The 20,409-nt window shown below is 36.4% G+C and overlaps 1 protein-coding gene across 1 annotated transcript in view; it reads right to left on the bottom strand.

Annotated features, from left to right (window-relative positions):
* POLR3A (RNA polymerase III subunit A) overlaps positions 1 to 20,409 on the bottom strand; it is a 38,394-nt gene that overhangs the window by 14,479 nt on the left and 3,506 nt on the right. The window contains exons 5-21 of the mRNA XM_065670710.1: positions 19,539 to 19,693; positions 18,383 to 18,622; positions 17,206 to 17,368; positions 16,890 to 17,026; positions 16,246 to 16,349; positions 15,458 to 15,599; positions 14,813 to 14,953; positions 13,515 to 13,584; positions 12,821 to 12,948; positions 11,240 to 11,378; positions 8,983 to 9,147; positions 8,495 to 8,667; positions 7,344 to 7,455; positions 6,683 to 6,801; positions 4,393 to 4,530; positions 2,563 to 2,733; positions 1,788 to 1,901 (exon numbers count right to left, since the gene is read on the bottom strand). Of these exons, the coding sequence (XP_065526782.1) occupies positions 1,788 to 1,901; positions 2,563 to 2,733; positions 4,393 to 4,530; positions 6,683 to 6,801; positions 7,344 to 7,455; positions 8,495 to 8,667; positions 8,983 to 9,147; positions 11,240 to 11,378; positions 12,821 to 12,948; positions 13,515 to 13,584; positions 14,813 to 14,953; positions 15,458 to 15,599; positions 16,246 to 16,349; positions 16,890 to 17,026; positions 17,206 to 17,368; positions 18,383 to 18,622; positions 19,539 to 19,693 (2,411 nt within the window). The remainder of the gene's footprint in view (positions 1 to 1,787; positions 1,902 to 2,562; positions 2,734 to 4,392; positions 4,531 to 6,682; positions 6,802 to 7,343; positions 7,456 to 8,494; positions 8,668 to 8,982; positions 9,148 to 11,239; positions 11,379 to 12,820; positions 12,949 to 13,514; positions 13,585 to 14,812; positions 14,954 to 15,457; positions 15,600 to 16,245; positions 16,350 to 16,889; positions 17,027 to 17,205; positions 17,369 to 18,382; positions 18,623 to 19,538; positions 19,694 to 20,409) is intronic.

Raw genomic sequence — 20,409 nt, forward strand, 5'->3', positions numbered from 1 at the left:
AATCTGCTTTTTCATCAGTTGAGTTCATTACAGTGAGGGCAGAGTGCAGGCATAATGAATGCCAGTCTGTTTGGAAGAGGCTATTTAGACATACTGTTTTCTGGATAAGAGTGGATAAGCCCATTATAGGAGCCTCATGGTAAAATAACAGCAACAAGAAATATTTCTGTTCTGGAAGGGAAAGTGGAAGAAGAGATAGGGAGACATCAGAAAAATGTGCTAATATCCCTAAAGGTTGAAAGAATGAGTTTTGGAAAAGAACATCATGTACTAAAAGAAAGCTTCCTCAAATCCTCAAAATCTTCAAATTGAATTCTGAAGATTCATTCACGTGTCACAGTTTTCACCATTAAAAAGGAATTGGGTAAATTCTCGTGATGAGCAACTACATTATAATTTAACAAGCAGTAACATATATATGCTAATCAGTTACTTCAGCACTATGCATACATCTTTAGCTAAAAAGCACTAACATTAATGCTCACACAGTGCACACACATGCTACAATTACCTCATTATATTTTTCATAACCTGTCTCAGTTAATGTCTTCAAGGGTGAACAGAAAAAAAAAAAAAAGGAAAGAAGAAAATGTAGTAATATCTAAAACTTAGAAATCTTAAGTTAAACTGATTACCACCAAGGTGATGTAGCCATATCTGTGCTTCTGAAATTAATAGCAATTATTTCCCCAATATGTTTAAAAATATGTGAATCTCAAAGAACAACTTCAGTTCCAAACTTTGATACAAGTATATTGCCATTTTTTTTTCTTCTATTTTTTCCCTTCAGAGATGCTGTTAGAAGTCAGAGCATATTTCAAGCATGGATATAATTACTTTTTCAACTCTGCTCTGGCAATGGAATTGCAAATCAGATTTATAAACAGTGGCTTATTATTTCTGTCACCTTCTGCTCCAAAGCACTCTGATCTACTAAAAAGAAACCCTTCAAAAGCAGGTCACTAAACTCACATTATTCTCATCACTGCCAGTAATCAGAAGGTTCATTGCAATAACAACTTTACATGTCCCATGGCAGGTTAATTCTACAGTTTTTATTCCTGTCCTCCAAAGCAGTCTGAAGTGTGGCTGCTCTCAAATACTAAAATTGCTTTATGTTCTTTCAAACAAATTGACTTCCACAATTCAAAGGGTAAGCAGTCATGTGACTGTTTACTCATCCTTAAAAAGCTCAAGTTCTCCTCTGAAGATAAGCCCTGTCCAGCAAAGCTCTTTCATACGATACAAGTGTTTTGCTGGTTTAGTATCATAAGCAAGGTAAGTAGGTCTAATTGCATAGCTCCATTACAGGAAAACCAGCAAATGAGTAAAAACAGACATTCAGAAAGTTGGTAATATCAAAAAACATGTATAATAATAGAGTATGAGACTTGGTGCTAGTGGTTCCTTTATACGTAGAGTCATAACCACCTTGTTTCTGACATCCTGGGGAAAGCACATAATTACTGTACCATCTTGCTATGGAGAAATTCCAGCAAGATATCTCAGAGCAGCAGCACTTTCTCATAAAATCACTAGATTTTTCTCTCTTTTCTGATGTTCCTGTGGCAAACATGAACAACTACCGTAATAAGAATTAAAATAACTAGCCCTACCTCTCCACCTCCCAAAGGTGCACAAATGCACTACTTAACTAACTACTCCTCCTACTTCTAACACATGAAGTTCAGCCACTGCTCCTACAGATTGATCAGACCATTTCATTTAATTTCCTTAATTTATAAGGGAAAGTTAATCACTGTGTGATGAGGAAATGAGGTAATTACCTGCAGGAAACTGTCTCGGCAACAAAGAAATTCATTCTTCTTCATGATGGCCTCAGATGTTAACACCAATGCATTTTTACTAAGGGCTGGTTCACTATGGCATGGATATACAGCCTTATGAAGAAAAACATTTAATTCTTTACATAAACCATATGCACAAAAACTTCATTGATTAACAGCATTTGTCAGTTTCGGTTCGGTTTTAGTTTGGGGTTTTCTTTCTATATAATACTAGACTAATGGGAAGAGATGGTCCACATACACTTCTATTTACATGCATAAATCTGAAGGTATACACACACACATTTCTATCAACTTATTACACTCACATTACAGAAATCTGAATACTTCTTTCAGCAAAAGGTAATTAGCAACAAAACCAACTACAAAACCAAATAATACTGGCCTTTAAACATCACAACACATCTGGAATTATTTAACACATCAAGCCTCCAACTTAAACAGCTCAAAGAACATGAATGTCTTCATTTAATCAGGAATTACTTGGTGTAATATCAGTCCAATCTAGTACTCAACTAAGTAGTAAGTTATCTAGTGAGTTAGATATTAAGTCATAGAACTATGTCTATGCACAGAAGAAAATTCTGTTTTCAAAGCTTATACACGGTTCAGTCCTATTATACACATGCTGAATGACTGACCAGGCAATTTAAAAATAAATACTTCAATTGAAACAATTCTCCCCATAACTTACTACTTGGCCTACATGCTTAATAGTCTTTTCAAACTTACAACAGATTTCAGTAAGCCTTACCCTGATATTGTCTAGAACTCGCTTGAATTCTAGCGGTTCATCCTTCCCTTCCATGGCTGCAGGATCCAAGCCATCTCCTCCATAAATAAACTGAATAATGTCACCAGTAGAACTTCTGACTGTCAAATCATACTGTGAGCAAAGATCTTCAAGGGATTTTACCAGCCGCCTCTGAAGGAAAGAGGAAGGGAAAAAAAATTACAAGGCAAGTATATGGGAACTTTTCAAAAATAGCTATTGTTTTGGATTACAAAAGTATAGAAACTGAACTCAGGAAATAAATTTGATACAGTGATCAGCAAGCAAGCAGGCATGAAAACCTCCTTTAAGTCATACATTATCTTTAGGGATGTACTTTACATTCCCCAGAACATGAAAGCCAACAATAACAAAATTCAAAGCAACAACACAATTCTCCACATTTAGAAATCAGAACATATATGAAAGCTAATGCTAAACTGCAAGAACCTACCACAGTCCAAGGAATTTGCAGGGGGCTGGGGGGCGGGTGTGGGTGTGTGTGTGCGTGTGAGAATTTGACAGAATATTTGCATTCTTCCAATGAGGTTTATTTCTCAAGGGTTACAATACTTTTTTCATATTGAAGCAAAAACAGTCAACGGTTATTTCCACTGAAAGAAAGCAAAGAGCTCTTCTGTCAAAGCCCGTAGGTACTATTTTTTACCAGTGTTAGCTACTTCTCTTACAGTAATTCCTAGTATCGGGAAATCTGTTTATTAGCATCTTCCTTCATCTGCCTCCCAAAAAGAAGGCATGCTATGAAGCAACAGTGGTAAAAACAGTTTCACTTCAAGCATGTACTTCATTGCTGCATAACAGTAAAACAGCTCAGCAAAGAATAGAAATGGGTAATTTATTCTTTTTTTTACTGAGGAGAAAAAAGGTAAAATAAAATAAATCTCATTTGATTTTGTTTTGAAATTCCAAAGTCCAAGTGCTACAATTTATTCATGTAGGGTGAAAGTTGATAAGGAAAAAAAAGTTTTGAAGACTGCTTATTTTTTTGTACATACTTACACATACACAAACATTATTCTGTTAGCCTGAGAAACAAATGGTCTAATTAGTTACCCACCCCAAAAAGGATTAATTTCAGTCTTTGCAGATTTACTTGTCTATCTCTGACTGTGTGCCCAGTCCCAAATTATCTTGGCTTTTCCACTGCCTGTTACACTGGGAAGAGAACTATACTTAAAACTACTGAAATATCTTTACTGAAGTCTTAAAACTGCTCATAATACAAAAAGCTTTGTTGGAGAGGCATTTATTTCCACAAAAGATACAGCCAAAGACACTAACATCTTACAGAACTTTAAGTCTATATGCCAAGTCAGATACTAGAAGGGAGCTTTAGCCGTATTTCTGTCTTATTTTAAATAACCCAAACACAAAAGGATTTGTGTTCTCTGCTTCTCATTGTTGAAATACTGTATCTGAAAAAGCACTCACAACTCAAATCTATGTTACAATGTATGGACAAACTTCCATCATTCACCTGGGTTTTAGGAACACATGCTACAATAGCATAGTAGTCCTCAATAATTCCATAGAACAAGGGCTTATCACCCATATTCAAGAGGAATCAGCTTAATAGAAGCATGTACCACTGCCTGAGGCCTGGTTTACAAACCTCATTCCTATTGGAGAATAGAGCAAAATCATGTATTTCACAGTATAAATTACACTGTTACATTAAACACACACACATACCCAATGTATGCACTTCTTCCCCACCCCTCACCTCAACATACACATAAGAAATACCCTCTTTTGCAAGGCTGACAAATCCCCTACTCCACTGACAGTTACCTGCATATATCCAGTTTCGGCTGTTTTTACAGCTGTGTCAACCAGACCTTCTCGACCGGCCATTGTATGAAAAAAAAATTCAGTGGGAGTCAACCCAGAATAGAAGCTATTAGCAACAAAGCCTTTTGCTGCTGGAAGCTACAGAGAAGAGTGGGGAAAAAAGGTTGAAATGAAATGAACATTTTGTATATGCATGTTACAGAAAAACATGTAAGTCATCTAAATTCCTTCAGTGCATACACAAACAAAGAGAAGTCATCTCAGGTGCATTTAGTTTTGAAATTAAACTTTTATATACCGATCCAAATAAAGGCTTCAAAACCCTTGCCTATTTCTTCCAAACCAATGTAACAGACTTTCTTCCTCCACCTGCAGACCTTGTCATGCTTCTAGCCATTCCTTGAAAACACTGCAGCCGCTTCCATCATTTTGGCCTCCCTTAAAAGTCGCAAAAATTGTAAAGGCAATAAGAATGGTCACTTTGCAACAGTATAGCTAATGTATTTGCAGTGCTGAAGACTACACACTAGAGACATATAAGTAACTAATTCTTTTGAATGGTTTATTGTCACCTCTGAGAAGAGTTCTTGCCAAATGGACTTTATGCAGGCCTCCCTTCATGTCAGGTAATACCAACCTGTCTCCATGATCACATAAACCAACATATAGGCTACAGAGGTTCATCTTAAATCACTTTTTGTTGTTATTTAACAAAGACTGCTTTCTAAATCAGTAAAAAAGCTAGAGTTAAATTTAACTTTTACCTTCTCATCTAATCCATTAAGTATTTCTTCTTTAATTTATTCAGAAAAGAAAATATTTCACATTACAGAAGTTGAAATTTGGATGCTTAGTGATGATATCACGGACATCACCCAACACTTGAGTTGAGTTATATGACTAACCAAGACTGATTGAAAAGGAATCTCACTAGTTAACAAGTGCATGAGACTCATTATTGCTTCATGTATAACAGACCTCAAACATGAACGTTCAAAGCAGCCCATGATACCAGTCTTAGTGGAAAAAAAAAGAAAAAGCAGCAGCCTCCAGAGTGGTTGTTGTGATTTAAGCCCAGCCAGTAACCCAGAACAACACAGCCGCTCACTCTTTCCCCCTACTTCTTCCTCCCCCCACTCCCAGAGGGATGGGAAGGAGAATCGAAAGAATGTCACTCCCATGGGCTGAGATAAGAACAGCTCAGTAACTACGGTATAACACAAACCACTGCTGCTTCAACCACTAATAATAATGATAAGGGAAATAACAAGGGGAGAGAATACAACCACTCACCACCCGCTGACTGATACCCAGCCCAACCTGAGCAGTGACCTGGGCCTTCCAGATAACTACCCCAGTTTATATAGTCAGCATGACACTCTGTGGTATGGAATACCCCGTTGGCTAGTTTGGGTCAGGTGTCCTATCTCCACTTCCTCCTGGCTTCACCTCCTCCCTGGCAGAGCATGAGACTCACTAAGTCCTTGGTCAGACTAAACATTACTGAGCAGCAACTAAAACCATCGGTGTTATCAGCTTTGTCCCCAGGCTGAAAGTCTGCACAGCAGACACAGCACTGCACCAGCTAAGAAGGAGAAAAAATGGCTGCTACTGCTGAGCCCAGGACAATGGTTTACCTGGCATGTTTCACCTGTCTAAAGATACCAACACACACCAAAAAAATTCCCTGAAAAGTCTTAGTGCAGTCAATCATAATGCAAGAAAAACTACAATATCTTCAGAACTCTCAAGAGAATAAAAAATGTATCATCTGAGTTACTTTAATTTTACTAAATTAGAAAGGTCTAAGGAAGGCTTAGCTGTAAAAATTCAAGCTATCTAGACATCCTATACCAATTCATAACACTACTGTTAACTCCCAAATCACCATACATGATCCTTTTCCTTCACCATATCCCCCATGTCTGCGGAGGGACTCTTCATTAAGGACAAGCGGTAACAGGTTCAAACTTAATCAGGGGAAGTTTGGATATAAGGAAGAAGTTCTTTCCTGTGAGGGTGGTGAGGCACTGGAATGGGCTGCCCAAGGAAGTTGTGAATGCTGCATCCCTGGCAGTGTTCAAGGCCGGGCTGGACAGAGCCTTGGGTGACATATTTCGTGTGAGGTGCCCCTGCCCATGGCACCAGGGGTTGGAACTTGATGATCTTAATGTCCTTTCCAACCCTAAGTATTCTATAACAACACATACTATTGTCCATCCTCCTTAAAATGGTTTAAGTCAACTTCTTTCTCTTTTCTTTACAGTGTATTGTAAACACACAGAATTACCTTGGAATGCTTCTCAAAGTGAGGCAAGGATCTGTTCTCAAATCCATCAGGAACTCGGGACCCACTGATAGCCTGTTGACCTACACAAGCAATCATCTGGGATATATTAATGAAGGAGCCTGAAAACAAAAAACACCTTGCTCACAATGGAGGAATATCACTGCTCCTTTTGTAAGCTGTCTTCACTTCTACGAAGATCTGTTATTTAGCTTCATAATTTGTCAAAAATGCACTTAGAATTGCAACAGTTAAAGAAAGTTTTCTGTTACTTGGTCTGTGCATTTCAGCATTTTCACAGTGACTGACAACTAAGTCTACGATATAGCTAATGACTCCTTCTAAATGATTTTTCTTTGGGTCATAGACATTCATACCACCACTATTTAACTGGAGTCCTTATACTATCCTGTCTTGTATTAAGGATTGTGCTTTATACAACCCATGATCCTAACCTATATATATTTTGCTTCACAGTTTCTTTAACTTATTTGAATTAACTTTTAACTACCTGTACCCAACATGTACTTACTGAAAAGGGTCACTTGAAACCTATGCATGAATTTAATGCTGACTGTATGAAACAACCTATAAAGACAGAGTATGTAATTGTGAGAACAGTGATGAAGCAAGCAATCCACTCCCAAAGTTTAGCTATCCCTACCTTTAGAACCACACAGTGCCATGATAAGGGGACTGTTGCTCTTGTCCAGTTCTCTGAGACAGGCACTGCCAGCATGATCTCTGATAACAGACAGTTCTTTGAGGATTAAGGCCTGAAATCCAAGATTGCAGAGATTCAGCTTTCGTTAAAAATACCATACACAAATAGTACTCTACCACTCCCAGCAACACTTTCATTAGTCAAAGCGAATTCAAAATATAATAAAAGAAGAAAACTACATGTTGCTTTGGGAAAAACAAGTTTAACTTTTAACTTGCTTTATTTTCCAATTTGCTGCAACAAGACAAGGGTAACCAGGAACATCACAATCTCTTTTGTCAGCAGCATCAACTTCAGCTAAACTAAGCCCTTACATAAGCCCTATGTCTTACTGTACAAGAGATTACCTCCAAAAATTGTTACATCCAATTGTTAAGAACTTAACAACTGTATCAAAAAAAACATTCTAGGATATACACAGGTGTCCAAAAAGAGGAAGAATGGAAAAGACTAAACCACTTCTTTCAACCAGAGTACCACTTCAAACTGAACAGCTGTGACAGTACTTCATCACAGGGTGGGGTTTTCTAGTCATTTGGGGGTGGTGGTGGTTTTTCTGTTTGTTTTGGGGGTTTTGTTTTTGTTTGATTGGCTTTTTATTTTTTTAACAGTAAAAACTAGACATCAGATGATCAACATATCAAACTAGCCAAGATGATCAATGTATAAAGCAATTAAAGACAATGAAAGGTGGTGTTCTGCTGAATTAAGTCCACGCCTGTCAGCTTTTGACAACATTCACTGATCTTCATCAAAATTTCTACAGAAAGAAGAAAGAAAGCTCAGCATAACCAAATTCCACCTAACCTTTGACCATTGATAAATGTAATTAATCCTATTCCAACCACCTACGTGATTTCATTCCCTTGTATATCACCCCAATACATCCAGCCAAGAGGAAGGGAGGATCTCAGTTGTAGAGTATTTAGCTAACATTTTTAGAAGCATACAAGCATCTAAATGTTAAGACAGACTAGCCTAAAGCTGCATACCTATTTGCCTGTATGTTCAGGTTTTGAAAGACAACTTAGACCTTCACAGTTTCCATGAATGTATTAATGAAGTCTCTAGTCTAAATATATAAATTTTACCTCTAGTGTCTCTTCTGCAGTACAACCAGGCTGCTGCTGTAGCTTGCCAGTGTTCAGAGCTTCAATATACTCATCACATTTCTTATAGCCAGCATTCAGAAGCTCATACTTAGCTTTTAGCAGGCCATGCCCAGGGGTTACATCACCAATTCCAATTGAAAATCCACGATTAGCTATTATTAAAAAAAAAAAAAAAAATTAAAAAATTATATTAATGATTATATTAATAGGTTAATCTCATATACAGAAAACAGATTAAACCCAGGAAATATTATCATTTGGAACTTAATTTTTCCTCCCATCATAAGCACAATAGAATGTTTACTGTTACTGTCAGCTTCACAACTAGTGTGAGGGTTGTTTTTTTATTCTGGTGGGGTTTTTCTGTTTGTTTTTGTTTAACACTGTACACCATATTTGAAGCTGAATTATTGTTCAATTGCTCTGTTTCTGATTTAAGATACTATTTTTCCAGGAAATGTACTTACAAAGATAGACAGGAGCAAGCCTGGCTAGTCGTGACATGGCATCTGCAGCTTCTACCTGCCCCCAGTCTCTCAGCAAAATGTAGAAGATGTTGTTCTTGGATCCTGAACCCAAGGTTCCTTTGTCCATACTACCACTCATTAACTCACTGTTTTGAATTGTGACATCTAGAAATAAAAGGCAACAAAAATGCATTGGTTTTCTGAAACATTACCTAAACTCTAGTATTGTTTATGAAACAGGTTTTTAAATAAAAGTTCTTTCCATTAGAAGAACACACATTTAATGTATCCATAGAAACGCATGAGCAAATTTGCAAGGGGAACAGCCTATAACCTGACTGTACAAACTCAAAATTTTTCACTGTCTCCTTAGAAAAGCACCTGTATCCAATTTAAGACTTGTGAGAAACATTGTGAATAATCCTACTTGTAAAAAAAAACCAACAAAAAAAACCACAAAAAACCCCAACAAAAAACCCCCAAACAACAACAACAACAAAAAAAAAACAAAACAACAAAACCCCAACAAAACAGACCAAAGAAAAACAAACAAACCTTGGCTTCATTAATCAGAATAAAGTCTTCAATCAATCTTATCTGTCCAGAAATGGTGTCCTCACTCATGCATAATAAACCAATGTTACTTATTTATAAGTAAACCAGTATTATTTATATATAAATGAAGTAGAGCAACAAAATTTCAGAACCAAAGTTACAGTTCTCTTATTCAAAGATTCTGACATTTAGTTCAACTCTGTCACCTCTGGAGGCACAGCGTGAATTTAGAAGACATGCTAGACTCAAATGTTTCTTGAATAACAGCCATATAGTAATGACATCCACCTCCCCTGTGGGCCTGTACTCGCTGCCTCTCCTAGATGACTTCCTTTTGCTTCATCAGTAACCTTCCATTTCAGGCACTGAATCTTCATAAGCTTTAGCCTTTAACTAATTAAAAAACGTCTTCTAGTCATGAACTTCATGTATATTTTTTCTGAGAGTAGTACAATACATGCTCATCCTGAACTTCATTATGCACCTTTCGAAGAACTGGCGTATGAAGATGGATCCAATTTAAGTAATTTTATGCAGAACGCTGTAGATGTCTGCACAGTGTACTCTATGCTCAGTATTTTCAATGTGAATTTAAGTATTCATCATCTTGAACCAGAAGTCATTGTTCTTCCACTTACTAAATACAATCAAAATACAACGCCAGGACTTCTTAAGACTTCGGAGAATTCACAGAGAACTTACTAAAGAGAGTAAGTGTTGCTTCAGAAATTAAGGATGTTTTTCAGAACAGAACAGAGCCATCAATGAAATCCAGAAGTTTTCCACGTCAAACTCAAAATGTGGAAATTCTTCCCATACTTGCTAAGATGAAAAGACTAAAGAAGATGGCCTATGTTCATACAAGTGTGAACAGGATTGCTTTGCTGCCTTTGACTCCACATTACTTACAGAAAAAAAAAAAACCCATAAATTGTGCCACCATGTTTGTAACTAAATACACAATCACAGAGCTGTGCTATAATCTAAAGAAATGGCTCAGTTTCCACTGGCACAGTGGATTCGAGCCTTGTTTGTTAAATTCTTTCTGACATCAACACTGCATGACAGAATTGCTATACATCAATGGTTCCTCCCTAACTCTCACTTCTGAGCAACAAGGAACCAAACTAACCCTGCCTGCTGAAGTTCTTTTAGAGCTGTTACCACATGAATGTTAAACTAACAACAAGTAAAGCCTTGCTCATCTCCTATAGCCTTTTCAAACCTGATGCTTTGCATTCCACCTGCCACTCTGACTTCCCTAACTGGAAGGATACAGGTGGTTTGATATTTTAGGTATAACCTATAAGTCCTTTCATTGTTTGACTTGTAATTAACAGTAATACTAACCCCCCTTAAGTTATTAAATTTTTCCATTTGTCCTCTGTGTAGCCACTTTATAAGCTTTGATCTCTCTCCCACCTTCAAATACTACATATCATGACAAGCCCAGCATCACTCAAAAGAGATTTTATTACAAGAAGACATCCAAGACATCTCTTTAGTGTGCATCATGACTTCAACTTTTGAGAAAAAAAAAAAAAAAACAAACACACCGCATAATTCAATTTCTCATTTCAAGATTACTTATGCGAAGCACTGCTTTAATTCCTACATTGAGCTCAACGGGAACAAATTCAACAAAACAGTAGCTACATTTCTCTGAAGATGTCCAAAACACAGCTTTAGAAATGTCACTCACAAGAATCATTGTAACACAGGTCTTCCCCTCTGCCACAATACTGTTTGCCCTTGGTTCGTAGGTTGGCTTTTACAGGACAATCATCACTGGGCTTGAGAATGAGGCTGAACACCTGTTTTCCTGTCCAGAGTGTTACAGGCTTAGAGAAACAAAAAGACAAGAATAAGGATTACAGTGGTTACACTACAACTACAGTAAAACAGCAAGCAAAAATTGTAAAATTGTTTTCTGTAACAGAACCTTTCTGTACTGAAGCATACTTGTAGAAGTCCATAGTAGCATTGCCTGGAATAGGAAAATATTATGCACTTTTATACACAGAAAACCACTGACTGCTGAGTGGTTATCCTTTACATAAAGGTATGTGCATAGACTTAGTAAGAGGGAGCAATAGACCACGTTTCTCTGCCACGTTTCCCTTTCTGATTAGAAATTAAAAAAAAAAAGAAAGAAAAAAAAGAGTGCCTTTGGTTTAATTTTTTTGAGATTTAATTCATATGATTATGTACTCCCCTCAGCTGTAGTTAAATGTAAGTAACTGTCACAGCTTGTGCTAGAATTATTCATTTGGAGTGACAGAAGCAAAGAATCACCGCTCTTGGCTATTGGCAAAATTTCACATTAGCTTATGAAATTCACATTAGATACTGCCTGTAAATGCTCTGACCTTGTTTTAAATTAATATTAATCCCTAGTATTTCAGTTTCACTTTCTGAATTTCCCTATTATACTTATTTTGAAATTAAATAAAAGGTATAAAAATGTATATACCAATATGAAGTATTTAATACATTTAAAAATGTACCAAACTCTTTCCAAAGAATACTGTTTGCCTTAAATACAAAATAAATCAAATACAAACACCCTAAAACATATGTGAATTAAGGTTTAACAGACCCTAATCGACTAAGTGATACTACAGCTCTCTTCAAAGTTCGTGAGAAATACTCAAATATTCTCATTCAAAATACATATTTCGTCTACATGATGTAACAAACAAACAAAAAAAACCCAACACCAAACAGGAAAGAAAAAAACAAAACACATCACATAACACTCATCATCTTTAACACATTGCCAGATTAACAACTAAAGCATATTATTTCACAGGCTTAACATCTCCTAAATTTGGGATATTGAAACCTGGTACTGTTGAGCATTTCAGGACATTACAGGCACCCAAGGAATAAGGTAGTTTCTTCAGCACGAGTCTGCACAAACCCCCATTATTTTGAGCAGCCAGTAAAGTGAAGTTACTGAGAATAATATATCTTCTTCTCCTAAAAGCCAACTGCTCTAACTCACTGCACATGGATAGTGAGTGGCAAGGCTGTGTTTGAACCCTGAAGGAACTGTGCACCTGGACTGCACCCATGCAAGTTTGACTTTGCTCAGCAACATGAACCATCAAAAGACTTCTGCATAGATTTCACCCTGAATTCTGATCCTTGCACTTTACAAAGTTCTCATGCAAAACTAATGTCAAAGAACACAAGAACTGTCTCTGCTCAGAACATCACCATGGGTCAAGAACACAAGGGAGAAGGTCTTAGTAACATAAGAAAACATAGTTTGACACACCTTCAGAATTGCTGGAGGTGGAAGACGAACTTTAATCTTTTCATCCTTGCCAACCAGGATAGAAGCAATAATTTGGCAGGCTTTGGCTCGATCAAAAAAGGTATCTTTTAATGTAAGGAGATAGGCACCTAGAATGTAAAAAATTATTAATCTGATGAACTAAAGTAAGACTAGATTTAAAAGCTATTGCATATTCAGTATCAATTTCATTCTAACAATAGTTACCTACTTTCTATGCAAAATGATAATAATTTAGACAGCTTCAGTTGCAAAGGCTTACCAGAGTTGCCTTTTTTTTTTCTTATTGCTCCATACAAATTTCTAAAACCTGAAACAAGTGCATTTCTACAACCTATTGTCTCTCTCAGACTCTATCCCACAGGTAAAAATAAGGCCCTGGCATTAATTTTTGTACACTTTCTTCCTTGTATTCCCAAACATCCATTTTCTGTCACAGAAACACTGTAAAAAATACACAAAGGTAGTAATAATAGCAGATACCAAGGTAAACAGTATCAGGAGAGATTCTAAGTACATCATATTTTAGACTAACAATGGCCTTACTTTCATAATGTCACTTTGACTTGTGAATAAAGTTTTGTAATTAATGTAGAAAAATTCTGGAAAAGAGGCAAGTGATTTTGAAGGATCTACTTTTAAATCACACAGTTCTAGAATAAACTTATATACACACCTGTGAGGAAATCTTGAATAGCAGCGATAAGAGGTTCTCCATTTCTTGGTGTTACCAAGTTTGCTTTAGTCTATGATATACAAGAAACAAACAAAATACTCATTTGAAGACACTGATATTCCATTTCAGAAGGAAGCTTACAATTTAACACAGACATTTTAGCAAAAATGGTCCAAGCTTATTCAAAATCAAAGTAGAGCTGTCTTCAAAAAGACAGGAAAAGTAAACTAGAAGTTTGAGTTCACTACAGTCCATAAATATGTATTGACAGTTAAGGAGTAATTCCAGAATAGTTACTGGATATTACATGTTCTACTTCCAAAGCAGAAGTTGCAAATCAACTTCATGTGTTTGGTAGGTCACCATTCAAGCGTGACAGGGAAAGGAAAGAAGCTAGCTCGGAGAACCAGAGAAGCAACAAAAGAGGTTACGCTCTCTCAAGGGAGCCACTGAAATATTGCATGTTGTGTGGTCCCTACTGATAACAAAATAATTAAGCTAGCTTCTTCTACCAGCCCCATTTTCTTGTATTTTTCTCATACTACTCCAATTAATCAACCTCACCTATGCAGCACAGATTTCCTGAACTGTTCACAGGCCCGCAGAAACTCAAATCACAGTTGGTGGTAGGGGGTGGAGTGGGGATGGATTCTTTTTTTAAGCTTGCAAATCAGGTCAGCAAGCCAAAACTGCTGCTTCCAGTAGCTGTGTTGGTACGTATGAAGTAGCAGTGGCATTCAGTCTCCCTAAAGGAGCAATGTACTGGAAAATCCTCATATTGATGCTACCGGCCCTACTTTCATACTACAGATCCCTCTTTATCTACCCTCCCTTCTCCCATTTTCCCCTGCCCTAAAAATGTACTGTCTCCTACGTTCTCTGGCAAACTGCTTTTTCCTGGTATAAGCACGCTATTGCTTCACCATTTCCAGTTGGTCTGACCACCTGCAATTGCTGGGCTGTCAGACCTGAAAGTAGAGTATGTATCTGTTTGGTAACAAAGTCATGTGGTAGCAATCACCAAGGACAGACAAGCAGAAACATACTAGTGCCATTACTTATTTAAAACCCACTGTTTTTTCTACAGATGCTAAATGTAAGTCTATTAGACTGACCTTATGTAACAGTCCTAATTTATGATAAATTTCCCTTTGCAAAGCTTTTAGGCAGCTTCACAGTCACACGAGCCATACCCAGAAATCTTGATAATGTTTCGTATTTCACATGCAAGTTCAGAAATACGGGGCTCAGCCCACCTGTCACTAGCAAAATCCCAACCCCAACATTATCTATCTTACCCCCATTAAAACAAGTGCTTCTGCTTTTGCTTCTTCTGTCTGAGGAAGATGAAGGTTCATCTCATCTCCATCAAAATCTGCATTATACGGTGTACAGACGCATTCATTAAATCTGAATGTCCTATGAGGTTTTACTCTAGCCTGAAAAAACACAAACGTGATGCACAAGCAGTCAAGTGTGCTAAAAGATGCAAAGCCATACCCAAATGCTTCCTTATAGGCTTTATCCTTTCTTTTTATTAGACATGACTCAAAATTTCCTATTATAGATTTTAATTCAACCAAGAACTGACAGAAAAAATGTACTCAGGTTCTGTTATAAAAGTGTAGCGAATAACTTTGAACATGAAGAATTTATACAAAGCATAGAACACAACACGCTTTCTGGACATCGCATCAACTATACAAAAATGATATGTTTATGCAAGAACACACAAAATTACAGCTTATAAACAGAACTGTCCAGACACACCACCGAGTTAAGCACTAATTCTCAGGGAAAAAGCACAATTGCACTATACTCATGCTCACTGCCACAAAATGTTGCAGAAGAAGCTGTTTATTTTCATGCATTTAAGAGAAACAATAGCAAATGGAAACCACCTCACATTTGGGGAAGAACCACCTGTATGTGTGTGCACTTACAATGTGAGCCATGATGCTCAGCTTATGAAGAGAGGGCTGCCGGTTGAACAGAACTATGTCACCATCTATAAGGTGTCGCTCCACAATATCACCAAACTTCAGCTCCTGGGCCATCTTTCCTCGGTTTCCATATTTCAAAAATCTTACATAGTAACACGTAATAATGGAGTTGGAAGAAATAATGTCAGAAAGACAAAGACAATTGAAAAGAAATTCTATGCTCACAGTGCAAGATCTTCCATTAAATGTTGGAGTATTTATATTGCAATAACTAGAAGACAAAACTGGTGTAGGTTGCATCATTAAACATCAGCCCTGCTGCTATTTTAAATAATGAATGCATTTATGACATTAGTTAACAAAGCTACAGTTATAAGTACTAGTAAGAAAAAAGTCTATTTATACAATCAAAGAACTTATTTCAATTGTATCAGGGAGTATAGGAAATTTAAATCATACACTGACTACAGATAAGCTCCCCTATGAATACAGACAGCATAATGTGCCCCTAACTACCCATTTTCTTTTATGTCTATACTACACCCTGTCATAAAAAAAACCCCAAAACAATCTAATTGCAGTTCACTATAAATACTAGGTATACTTTTGTCCAAATACTACCTAAAAAGGAACAGTATACTAAACCAGATATAATTTTTTTTGTTCATACTCTTTATCAAAGATTGTAAATATAAATTTTAATCCTTGCAGACACAACTTTCACACAGCAATAAGAACAAGATTATGTGGAGAAATAAAAAGCAAATCATTGCAGATAAACACGATACCTTTTCATCTGTGTGTGCCTCTGCTGTATAAAGTTGGCTCCGGGATGAACATCAGGACCATTACAGACAAGTTTCCTCATAAAATTAATATTTGCTTTGTTCACCTGTTGCATAAAGATTTTAATCAGAAACAAAAAAAACATGGTTCAGGACCTTTTGTTTTTGCTGGTGGCTTTTGCATTTCCAAATTTTAGGCTCAACTGACAATTCCCCTCAGAGCCTCCAGCTGCTGAAGGGAACATGCAGAAGTGAATAAAGAAGAAAATGTAAGCCAATCTCAGAGCTAAACATCAGTGTGAAATTATATTAAAAATCTTGGAAGTAAGTGCAGAAATAAATATATCCAACCATTCCTCAGACAGGTACACCAAAGACGTGAAGCTATATGCAAGTTCAAAAAGCAACAAGCAAAATTCTTTTCTTTACATTACACCATATGCCTTCACAGCACCCACATATATTCATTTAGCAGCAGCAACTGAACTAGCTAAGTGTCACTGAGGGACATTTTGAACATAATGCAATACATTCATTCCCATTTCATTCATTCCTTTTCATAGTAAGGCTATAAAGCAGGACAACACTAAAGTCTGGCTAAAATTAAAAAAAGGCGGCATATAAAGTTTTGGTTCTATACTACTTACCTTTTCAGGAAAGGTTAGTATTTTAGCAACATGAATAGGCACGGCTACTTCATCTATTCTTAAGTTAGGATCAGGTGAAATGACTGTTCTGCCAGAGAAATCTACTCGCTTTCCAGACAGATTGCCTCTAAACCGACCTAACAAAATAAGCAAGTGAAAAATCTTGGTTAAAAATTTTGTTTCAAAATGTTATCTGTTAAGACAGCACATTAAAATATCTTTCAAGGTACATCACTGAAGCGCAGTACAGTAGTAGCGGAGAGATGCATTGCATATATGTGGCTTTATTAAATTTAAAACAACTTCCTGGACTCACCTTGCTTTCCCTTAAGTCTCTGAACAAAACCTCTGGTCCATTTTTTAGGTGCCATGTTAAGAGGAATTCCTGAGAGCTCACTATTAATGTACAGGGCACATTGTAGTTGAAGAAAATCCCAGTCTTCCATAATCATCTGTGTTTTGGCTCCTGATATCCTATGCTAAATAAAATAGCCAGTTAGAAAACAAACATTACAACGCATATTAAACTAGCAAAGAATTTTTCTGATATAACTGTTACTTTAAAAATAACATTAAAGAAACATTCATACAGTGGAATGAACAAGGCAAGAACTTGGTAATAGAATGCATATGCTACAGCATAAGGCCATTCACAAGAGAACCCAACAAAAAAATTTCTTTTGAGCAGCACAGGCTTGAGACAAATGCTCACAAAAATACATGTTTGTTTAAATTGTATTTTTCCCACATCACTGAAGTTAAGCTAATGTAACTTCACAGCCAGGAAAATCACTAGCAGATAATTTCTCAGTCATGTAAAAGTTAGTACTTTCCTGACTTTGTTTGCCTGACAAAAGACCAGTTTTTGAAGAGCCTGAAAACAGTTAGTCTGGCAGAACCACTCTTCTAAACAAGAGATAAATTGTCAAATTTACTTCTAGTCTCAATTTGAAAACCATGCTAACAGAAACCCGATTTCTTCGGAACAGATAGTGGAATAAAGAAAGGAAAAAGAATTTACAGATTAGTAAAAGAGGAGGAAGGGCTACATGAAAAAACAAACAAAAACCCAAACAAAAGCAAATAGGTATAATGTCTTCATGTAAGTGACCACTCAAAGTGTCATTGTTATGGAAGGGAAAAAAGAAAAGAGATAGTAATAGAGAAAGTAAGAAAACAAACAAACAAACAAAACCCACCAAAACAACCCCATCCACCCCCAAGCCAACCAACCAAACAAGAAACAAGAGATACTTTTACAGATCAGAACTCATACAATAAAACATTTCCCATAATCCACCAGCAGATCTCTAGCTGATCCTATACTGCAAGCAGCCAGTCAGCCTGCTCCATTTGAAGCAAGTTTCTTTCAGCAAAATACCAAATGACAGAGTACAGACCGCTTGCTAGTTTGTAAACGGTAAGAGAACTAAAACCACTTGCTATATTCAATTCTAAAGCAACAGTCTCTGAGAGCTTGAAGAATGGCTCACCTTTTTTATTACATCATTGAGAAAAATTATCTCTGTCAGTTTCATTGTCAAGTCATCTTCATTGGTGCCAGACTTCAAGTCACTCACAACAGAGGGTCTGATACACAGTGGAGGCACTAAGAGTCTTGTGAGGATCAAATCTGAAGGTTTACCAGCTTCTGGGTTCATTAGAAGCAGAGGGATGTCTTCTGCTGGGATTCTTTTAAAGAGGTTCAACACTACTAAAGGATTCAAGTTTTCCTGTAAAAATCAATTGGAGAAAGGGGAGAACAAGCCATCACATAACAGTTTCAGTGCTTCCCTCCTCATTTACTGCTGTCCAGAAACAAAATATCTTAAAAAGACAAATAGGTAAGAACTATTCATGCAAACAAAACATAGTTTTGGTCTATTTATTTCAAATCAGTACTTTTAGTGTCTCAGACAATAACTTGCTTTACCATTTCCTTCCTTTTTTTGCTTATACATCAGTGTTTACTTCTCATCATGTTACTATCTCTAAAGAGATTATTTCATACTTATTCGAAAGAGCATCTCAAAACTTCTTACAACTTAAAGTATATTGTAATAATTTTATTTGTACAAACTCACACTCATTACAGTACTTTCTAGACTTTTTTTCAAAACTTAATTTCTTGCTTAGTACAGCTACTACTGTAATATAAGAAACTGCAGATATTCACTACTTTTCTGTCAAATATATATCCTGAGATTTTCCCAGCTTGCAAAGAGCAGAAGGAAATAAACTGCACAGTGCAAAGTTGAACGAGACAAAAGAGTTAGATAATTAAATCTCGTCTCTCCTTTTCAACATCAAGTACTTCTGAAGGAAAAAAACCACAACGTAACATGTATTTTAATCATACTGAAGTGACAGTAAACCTGTATGTACACGCTTTCCTAGTTTTGAAGCGTAACACATGAAGAACACCCCTTTCTTTACGCCATAAAGATAAGTATTATTACATGCTAAAACTAAATTTTTCATTTTAGCAAGATTAACATTATTGCCATAAACACAAACATTCTTCAAGTGTCTTTCGGTATATGAAAATCCTGGACCACCACAAGCTTAAGATGCTACATGGAAAACCTTTGAGGAGTTATATTTCGCACACAAAAACCATCAGACAAATTAAGTCATAATAAAATTCACCTGAGCTCTTCCCAATAAGGGTTCTACTTCTTTATTATGTTCTATGGCAGTTTCAAAGGACTGTAGAAAAGTAGATAGGACTGGATCTACAACTTTCTTATTGGTCTTGTACTTTTCATGTATTATTTTCAACAAACCACACTTCTTCACAGTTCCTGAAAGCAAATAAAAATGGGTTGCTTTGTTGTTTGGTTGCTTAGATTTTTTTAACAACCCAAAACAAAACAAAAATACCCAAACAAATGAAACCCCCAGAAATTAAATAAGCTACAGTTCCAAAACTAGTTAAACCTTCAACAAAGAGAATAAAATAAAACTTCATCAGCTTTATTAATCAGTTTCCTAAATTCAGAAAAGAAGAGGACAATCAGATCATGTCTCCTTGTATAATCGACTTGGTGTGCCTAGATTGTAATGGGGCTTCTGAAGCTGAACACAGGTAGTTTTGCTTACACTAATTCAGCTTTATCTCAATTACAGCCGGTATTTTTGTTAAAGTAGAAGTTCCCACACTAAACCAAAGACTTAAGATGTGCCATTTTACATCATCCCACTGTCTTCTAAGGTAATTTTGGAAGTGAATTGCCAGAAAAATCTGAGAAATATTTTCATGTCATGCATGTAACTTTATTCATAGAACTTTCACAGACTAGTACACGTGCTTTCCAACCTCTATTTTTACTGAAGTATGTTGACTTACCACATAATTTTGTAAATGCCTATTGTTTGTGCCTCCTGCACGTACCAGTGGCACTTAAAATGAAGCAGCTCGTTCTCTATTCAGGCTGTTGATCATCACAAACAACACCAATTTTTCATGAGTTAAACCCAAAGTTTTAAATTATAAATTAACTATCTACTATGAAACTGC

Source organism: Lathamus discolor, chromosome 3 (assembly GCF_037157495.1).
Source record: "Lathamus discolor isolate bLatDis1 chromosome 3, bLatDis1.hap1, whole genome shotgun sequence".
In the NCBI taxonomy this organism is placed as follows: Eukaryota; Metazoa; Chordata; class Aves; order Psittaciformes; family Psittacidae; genus Lathamus; species Lathamus discolor.